General features: G+C 42.7%; 1 protein-coding gene across 1 annotated transcript; it reads right to left on the minus strand.

Annotated features, from left to right (window-relative positions):
* Nucleotides 1–8,307: 8,307 nt before the first annotated feature.
* LOC110728625 lies at nt 8,308–8,883 on the minus strand. The gene has a single exon (XM_021908270.1). It carries the CDS (start codon nt 8,881–8,883, stop codon nt 8,308–8,310), a length of 576 nt encoding a protein of 191 aa, XP_021763962.1.
* Nucleotides 8,884–9,376: the final 493 nt, after the last annotated feature.

Genomic DNA, 9,376 nt, shown 5'->3' on the forward strand with positions numbered 1-9,376 from the left:
TTGGCTTCAACGTCGGGTTATACAAACAGCTTTCAGGATACCTCAATGAGGTTTTCATAATCAAACCGAGAGGATCATTCAGGCGGCCTGTCCGTCCACTCTAGCCCTCAAATAATCCATTCAGCTCTATATGTGCCTCCGCAGCCATACATGCCGTATGGATAACCTTACATGCAGCTGACCCTCTTTGGGGTACAGGCGGCATAAAACGTCCAACCTTTGGACTGGCAGCTCCGTTTGCTAAAACTTGGGGAACAACCCTCAGCGTTCTCCAAGGAAATAACCGAGGCGGCACTGCTAGCCAAGGTTAAAATGTTCTAGTACGTACTTATGATGGTACCACCAACCTAGAAGATCACCTCATGTCCTACACCAACCTCATGTATCTACAAGGGTTGGATGACGCCTCTTGGTTCACATTAAAGGGCGTCCCCAACGATGGTTCACAACTTGCTAGCCGGATGCATCAATAGCTTCAAGACGCTTGCATACTTGTTTGCATCCAACTTCTCTATGAACATTCCTGCTAAGAAAACAAGCCTTGACTTGGGTGCGATTCAGCAGAGAGATAAAGAAGGGCTTCGGTCATACATCAGGCGGTTAAATCTGATGAGAATTCAGACTCAAGGGCTATTTGATAAAGTGGCCAATACGGACTTTTTTCAAAGGTCTGAAAGACGTGTCGGCCTTCTAGTTCTACCTCGTCAGAAAGAGGGTTGGTACCCTTCAAGAGGCACTGATGGAGGCGGACACCTATATACATGCGACCAAACTCTGCAACATCAGTAAACAGTCGGACCCAAAGCGGTCAGACAAAAAAGAGAGTCGGTCTTCACAGCTGGCTAAGAAAGAAGAGAATAAAAAGAGAAAAGAGGTCTGGGCGGCCGATAGCTCTAAGTAGCCGTCCTAGAAGAGAAAGAAAGAATCTAAATCATATACCCCCAAGTATGAGTTTAACAAAGATTTTTACTCCATCCTCATGGAGATGAAAGACCGGGTGACCATTGAGAAGTCCGCTGCTATGAAAGGTTCCGCCAAAACCGGAACAAAAATAATTATTGTTATTTCCATGAGGGCATTGGCCATGACACCAACGACTGCTATAGTAACCATGGGCAATCGTCCAAAAAGAAGCATGATGAGGAGCGAAATGTCGTCGTCAATACACCTTCCTATCAAATTAATCCTAGATTACCTAAATGAGTATAGAGGCAAGCAAGGGTCGAGATCCACGGAGAAACGGGAGATTGCAATGCTAAGTGCTAACAATAGAGTTTTAAAAGGGGTGTATATGAATAAGAGTGGTGGAAAACAAGACAATTAATAAACTAAGAATACCCAAAATTACTCTAACAATTAACAAAGACTAACAAGTATTGGAAACTATGAGATTAAAAACGCTAGGGGGATCGGGGAACATCAAACTTGGAGATTAAGAGCTAAACACATAGATAATCAAGGATTCGCAACCAAGGGAGCAATGATCCTACTTAACACAATTCATTCCCATGCAATTGATTAAGCAATGTATAAACTACGATCTATCATAACATGATCACTCCCGCGCATCAATTAGGACATGTAATAATATAGTCAATGGTGCACAACAACAACCATATAACAATAAGCACAAGTTCATACAACAAGGGTTTAAATCCCCAAAAATCAAGTATTTAATCAAATAGCAACCAAGTCATCCATTCCCCTTCCCCTAGCTAAAAGTCTAGCCTAGGAGAGAGAAACTACTCATATCAACAATACCCAAAATATTTGCCATAATCAAAATCATCAACATAACAATCAAAAATACTTGAAATATGTAAATAAACTAAAATAAAAGGGATTAAGATAGAAAGAGCTCACAAAGCTTCAACTTTGTATTGAAATAAGAAAATGCGTCTTTGAACCTTCAATGGTGAACCATAAGAAATCCAATAGAATGCTCCAATATTGATTAGAAGGATGATTAAAACACTAATCTAGATTAAAGATTAAAGTTTAGGTGGTAAAAGACTAAGAATCAGAATTTTCTCTCTCTAAAAACTTATACAAGCATCAATGGAGGCTATTCTCTCTCTAGAAATGTTCTAAGCATATTGCCCTAAATGGAATAGCGGGCTTCATTCCCTTTTCAAATCAGCTTTTAAGTAGGGAAATAAAAATGGGCTGGGCTGACGGCGTGCGCGCCCGCTACAGCCCTTTGCGCGCCCGCGCAGGATGATGTGCGCGCCCTCTACTAAAGGTTGCGCGCCCGCGAACTTCCATTTGCGCGCCCTCTACTAACATCTGCGCGTCCGCGAAGTATACTGCGCGCCCTCTACTGAGCGCGCTTGGCATCTACAAAAAGTTGTCTTGTATCTTCAAGAGTTCAAGCTAATCTGCGCGCCCTCTCCAGGAATCATCGCGCCCGCGCAGGTTGAGTAGCGCGCCCTCTTCAGGGCGCGAGGCATCTACGAGGTTTACATCCTGATTTGGCCTTGAATGCGCGCCCTCTCCCTTGGGTTGCGTGCCCGCGCAAAGTGGGAGAAAGGGCTCTCCTGGGCGCGCAGCCTGATTAAAGCTCCTAACTTGATTTGCTATTGAAACCGGCTCTCGAAACTATCCCGAACTTTCTTCTACTTCACGTATCGATTGGATTACCTGCAAAACACAGGAAAACACCCAAAAACAGCACAAAAAGGTAAAGTAGAGGGGAAGTACGAGGGAAATAGCATTGTTGTGCAATATATGGAGAAGCGCGGCAAAATAGGGCTAAACAAGCGATAAATGGAGGGAAATGGTAGGAAAAAGGATCCCGAATAGTGGCATAAATGCCACTTATCAAATTCCCCCACACTTACCTCTTGCTTGTCCTCAAGCAAGATCACCACCCAAATTAGAAATAAAGGCAAACAACCAAGATTAAAAATAAAAGAAAGACATAAGAATATACACTAACTCACTTTCGTAGGAATCACGGTTGTTTTTTTAGCGCAAACAAAAAGCCATTTAAACGTCAAAGTCGCCTATGAGGACGAGTATGCTCTCGTGAAGGTTTCCAAAGAGATTAACCCGCAACTCTTGGCAAAAACCGAGGAGAAAAAGACAAATCAAACACTACAAAGATAAACATAATTCGGTATGGCTTAAAAAAAACAACATCAAATTTCAAGATGGACAATTGCTTAATTCGGGCTCAACCATGATAAAAAACATCAAAGAATATTAGTCATTCTCAACTAAATGGTGCACGCACTTCTCAAGATGCTAATGATTGCGAGAATCAAGCCTAAGCCAAGCATAGAGAACTAATGAGTCATCTTCCTCCCTAGTCCCCTCTAAAACGGTCCGCGTTCCCCCCACTAGATTCAAATCATCCCCCTAGGTGGCTCCTCATGATTCCACGAAGGAACTGGAAAAAAGAATTACTTTGAGGAGGTAAAAGATCATCCCGACATCTCATCTATACATGCTCTTTCCATAGGGTTGAAAACCATCTCCCTCCACCGGTTAATGACCATGTACTTCTAAGGTCTAAGGGGCTTTACATGGGTTGTAATGACACGGCTTAAGGTAGAGGTTGGAAAAACAATTTGAAATAGTGGCAGTAATCCCTAAGTGAAGCAAGAGGAAGGGCAACCCTCAAGGTCAAAATTCAAGACATAACCATAACTCAAACGAACATCCAATCATTTTGATTTCATTCGCATCACTAACTTTATTCAAGCATATACAAGATAAATCAATTTCTCATATCACTTTTTTCTTTCTTTTTTTTTCATCAAAGCATCACACTTCCCAAGTTTTCTTTCATGCTCAAATTTAGACTTTCATCTCAAGAATTTGCTCCAAAAAAATTTCATCAAAGGTTCATGCTCATATCCACTACACTCTTCATACTAGCCTTACAAGCCCAGTGCTTCAGTAATTAAAAGGGTTGGTAAAACATAGGTCGTTAAGCTTGTAATGGGGTTGAGACAAGAATGGGAAACATTAGGCTCAAATTGGTTGGCAAGGAGGTTGATGCAAAAGAGAAAATCAAATTTTGTAACTAAATAAAAGAGAATATAAATGAAAATGAGAAATGATGCCCTTTTCCTCCCCCAAAAGTCCAAGGTCACGATCTTGGGAGCTAATAATCAGCACAAGGATCCAAACGTGCATAGATGAGGATCCTAAAAACGCCGCTCAACAAATTGGTGAAGGCTTGAACAAAATGAACCTCACTAGGGACGAGAAGAGTAAGCAACAACCAACTAGGGGGCGTCAAATCCACTATGAGGAGCAACTCCATCTTACCACAAACCGTGAACTAAGGGTTCAAATGCCATCACTAGTTCTTGCCTTTGCTACCTTGACTAAGACTCGACTAACTCAATCAACAACAATCTCGAAATGTGCATCTCATCACAAAGTTAAGAACAAAGAAACAAGAATTCTAAGGTGCATCATCACGGAGATAGAGTTCGAATGTAGTAAGCAAGTTCCAAAATACCACTATATCATCATGCCATAATTACGCTTATCACAAATAAAAAAAAAGGAAATGAAACAAAAGAAAGGAGTAAAGAGGGTTCACATATGAGGCATAAAGATTCAAATAAATCCCAATCGACATACAAGTGATCGTTCGGTATCAATACCAACGATCCCAGGTTCCTTGGAACCGCATGCAAACATCCTCAAACCATTCAACTCCTTCCTAGGCTAAGAATAAAAAAAAACTAAACACACCAAAAAGAAAAAAAAAGGAAGGGTCTCACCGAATGCCGCTTGAATTTGGAATGCACAGTCATACCATACTCACCATCGGGTTTGCAATTTGAAGCGCGGGTGAGTTGTTTTTGAAGTTCCTTCTTCAATCTGCATCAGTGAGACAAGGAAAACACACCAAAAAGAAAGAAATAAAAGGAGCATAAACTATATACAAAGGATTACATCTTCCCATCATAAACAACAAAAACAACAGGATATCAAATAAAAGCAGCGGAAATAGACAGCAAGCTAAGATTTCCCCCCCCCCACACACTATAGTGATGCAAGCCCCTTAATATACAAAAGAATCGATCCCTGACACTTATACCCCCCCCCCCCACACACTTAGAAGGAGTAACGACCTCGTTGCTCCAAGACAAAACAAAGGAAGGGAAGGACAGGGGGAATAACCAAGAAAAATAGGGGGCTAGTGCCCACTAGGGCCAGCATCACCGGAGTCCGGCCCCATATCCCCATAGGAGAAGCCGTAGGTGGGCCGTGGGGATCCCAACCTCCAGTGTAGCCTAGAGGCCAACCATAATGACCTCGGAAGAGGTCTTGTTGCCAAGTAGGTAACGGGTCGAATTGGGGGGGCATGGTTAGGGGTTGGGGCTAGGTGGGGTCAACATAGGGGTAATTGGGATCACCCCTATAATCACTACCACCCGGCAACCTATAATCATAGGACCCGGATGCGTCAGGGAAATCATGGCGCACCCTATTTGGCTCGGAAGGTCCTTGCCAATAGGGGTAGGTAGGGGCGTTGTCACCCCCCCCCCCCCCACGATGACACTGGGCCATGCTGGGGAGGCCAATATGGATAATTGACCGGAGGCGTGACATCGCCTCTATCTACATGCATATCATAAATAGACTACTGTTGGAGAAACATACCTTGCTCGGTTTCAAATAGGCTTTGAACACCAAACTAGAGGCTCCCTATTCGCTGCTCAAGGCTTTCCAAGCCTTGGCTTTGGAAGAACTGTTGCTGCTCATGTTGTTGGTGTTGATGTTGTTGATATTGATGTTGTTGTTGTTGATGTTGTTGTTGTTGTTAATCCACCATCGCCTCATCATCCTGCTCAAATACAAGGCCCTCTCCTCGATCAGCTCCAGGAAGGACACCATTGCCCCTCCTAACCTAGTAGATGTTTCTGGACTCCCTTTGGAAGGAGGTAAGATCCGGGTTTGGGAGAAAGCAACGGTGTGCATGAGACACCAACCAATCATAAACTCCCTCTCTAGGGGTGAACGCAATGAATCCCAACCTTTTAAATTGATCAAGATTGAGAAAGATATCACTGCTATTCCCAACCATAGTGCAAGAGGGGAGGAGGTCCCCATGCCCAAGCTTCAGGGCTAACCTTGTTACCATACTCCCACAGGAAATTTCGCCGGTTTTCTTCCCCTTGGCGATTGATAAGCAATTTTTGATGAAGAAGTAGCCCAGGTTCACTCTTCGGCCTAAGGTGGGCTGAGTAGCGAACCACAGAGTGAGAATATCCTCCCTAGACATCTTCCCTAAATCCTGCTTGTTGAAAATAGCGTATCTAAGTATACGGTGCAGGATTCTTAGGGCCGGGTGAGCGATCTCACTAGCTAAGGAGTAGCGGGTGTTGAACTCTTCTTTTCCCGTGATCCCCCTCCATCAATGTCTTTCATTATAACCTTCGAAGGAGGATTTCTCGGGAGCAACAAGGTTAGCATCTGGATTAAAGTCCAGGGTAATGTTGAGCTCTCTCAAGGATAGTGAATGAGATTTGTTGAAAAGCTGGAAGGTTACTCTAAAGTCGTCATCCCCCACAGCTTCACTGGAGAAAGTGGAAAAGAATTCAAGGGTTGGCTCAAGGTAGGTGTTGAATGACGAGCTCACAAATGTACCCAAATTGAGGTTCTCAAAGAGTACCCAAATGTCTTCGTCGACACCCAAGCTTGTGGTGGTAGGACGGTGATAGTGCTTGGAGGGTCTAAGATTCCTCTCTTTCATTTTTTTGTAGTTGGCTTCGTGGTTGTTGTTTTGGAAGGTAAGAGGGGGTAAAGTTGGTTGATTTCGTTTGGATTGGAAAGTTTGGGAGGGTTGTGGTTCTGTCCCACTCTTTGATCGTTTTCTACTGAATTTCAACATCTTCGCCCCAACCACTTCTCAAAAGTTTATACCACAAATAATTTCACACCAAAACACCGAAAATATCAACCCAAACCACAATTCGAAGAGTACCAACCCAAAAATTCAATCGCACTATCAAGCGAAATCCTACAAAACAACAATTAGCACAACGAATACAACAACAACGTAACAAAGTTAGTTAATAGGCAAGGAGCTCATGAGATGTATACATCACCCAAACAATTCTCAAAATTCCCAAACTACTCACACTCATCATGAAATTCATGGCCAACAATTTACACATCATAAACCCACAAATACCTATATCTAACAATTCACAATTCCCTAACTATTTCAAGAAAATCCCAAAAATTGCAAATCATCCACAAGTATTTCATTAGAATCACATATTTGCAAGAATACTCATATACATGTCAATATAATCATAAGAATTGCAAAAATATCACATGTATTTCAATTGAGTCAAAATTTCTCCCACAAACATTACAAATTCAAGAATTCTATCATGAATTCTATCAAAATGTAGTAGAAATTAGGCTTAGGGAGTTAGATATACCTTCTTGAGGATGAAAATTCGAACAAAAACTTCACCGAGGGGGCTAGCTTCGTGCAATAGGAGATTTGGATTTTTGGGGTTTTCTTGAAATTTCTTGGGTGAGATTCAAGGGTTTTTGATGAGCAAAAGTGTGCAAAGAGAGGTTTTGGTGAGTGTTTGATCAATTTTAAGGGAGATTTGGGGAGGAAAAGTGAAGATTTTGAGGTATGATGGAGGTTAGTAATGGAGGTTAGGGTTTAGGAGAAAGAGAGAAGTGAGAGCATGAAAGTGAAAATGAAGATGAAAGAAGCATACCTGCGTTTTCTGAACTGGAATCGTGCGCGCCCGTGTAAACCCTCCTGCGCGCCCGCAAACACATCTTGCGCGCCCGCGCAGACCTGTGAGAACCCTCTCACAAGCGCGAATGCTATCTACAGAAGCATTGGCCCTTTTTCAAGAAAGTGCGCGCCCGCGCAGACCTCATGAGCGCCCTGTAGAGCCTTCTCAAGGCATCTACAGAAAACTCCCAAACTTCTTCGATTTAAAAAGTTCTCTAACTCTACTAAAAATCCCTAACACATAAAACTAAAATGTTTATCAAACATTACAACCCCATCAAAAGCATACAAAAGTTCGAGTTCAAAACGACAATATTCCTATATTACAGAACTGGCTTCGAGAGCTCCCATCCCGAGATCATCAAAAGCGCGTGAATGTCGTTAATTCTCTTCATTGTGCTCCTTCCTCGGGCCTACTTCACCTACAATAAAACAACTATGGATTAGATCCAATCATAAAATCTAGGTACGAAAATTAAAAATTCAAAGAATAGAAGGGAGAAAGGGGCTCGGGTTGCCTCCCGAGAAGCGCTTCTTTTTAAGGTCATTAGCTTGACCATTTTTCCGATTCATTAAGGCTCAACAAGAGAAGGCTCGTAATCCATAGGATCAAGCCTAAGGCACTCAATACGACCAACTTCGTTCCTTGAATGATAGAGTTTGATGCAGTGTCCATTAACCCAAAACTTGTGATCGCCCACATCTAGCTCAAAGGACCCATAAGGAGTAACATTAGAAATCTTGAAAGGACCGGACCATTTGGATTTCAGTTTTCCGGGGAAAAGACGAAGTCTAGAGTTGAAAAGTAGAACTTCATCTCCAACCTTGAATTCCTTGAACCTTATCCTTTGATCGTGCCACTTCTTTGTTTGCTCCTTATAAAGCCTTGAATTCTCATATGCATCGAAACGAAGCTCCTCTAGTTCATTCAATTTCATCAACCTTTTCTTTCCGGCTTCCCCAAGGTCCATATTAAGCTCCTTGATGGCCCACCAAGCCTTTTGTTCCAACTCTACCGGGAGATGGAAAGCCTTGTCATAAACTAACCGGCATGGAGTAGTTCTTATAGGGGCTTTGTAGGCCGTTCTAAGGGCCCATAGAGTATCATCAAGTTTGAGGGACCAATCCTTTCGAGTCCAGTTCACCATCTTTTCAAGTAGGTGCTTGATCTCTCGGTTCGATACCTCAACTTAGCCTTGGGTTTTGGGATGATAAGGGAGCCATACTTTATGGTGGAAACCATATTTCTTGAGGAAGGCTTCAAGTTACTTCTTGGCTAAGTGCGATCCACCATCACTAATTAGAGTCAGGGGCACCCCAAATCTTGGAAAGATGATCTTCCTTAGAAGCTTGAGGACTACTTTGTGGTCGTTCGTTGGCAATGGTATAGCCTCTATCCACTTGGTCATGTAGTCAACCGCAACCAATATATAAGCATTTCCACATGAGGACAGGAATGGACCCATGAAATCAACCCCCCAAACATCAAACGGTTCAACTTCAAGGATACCCAATTAAGGCATTTCATCCCGTTTTGTGATGCCTCCCGCTCTTTGGCACCTATCACAGGTAGATATGTATCGTTGGGCATCACGATGCATGGTAGGCCACCATAGAATGGATTGAGAGATTTTAGCCACA

This window comes from Chenopodium quinoa, unplaced genomic scaffold (genome assembly GCF_001683475.1).
Source record: "Chenopodium quinoa cultivar QQ74 unplaced genomic scaffold, ASM168347v1, whole genome shotgun sequence".
In the NCBI taxonomy this organism is placed as follows: domain Eukaryota; kingdom Viridiplantae; phylum Streptophyta; class Magnoliopsida; order Caryophyllales; family Amaranthaceae; genus Chenopodium; species Chenopodium quinoa.

Excerpts from the sequence above, each read along its gene's own strand:
- LOC110728625 (XM_021908270.1), bottom strand. The coding sequence starts at position 8,883 with ATGGTGAACTGGACTCGAAAGGATTGGTCCCTCAAACTTGATGATACT.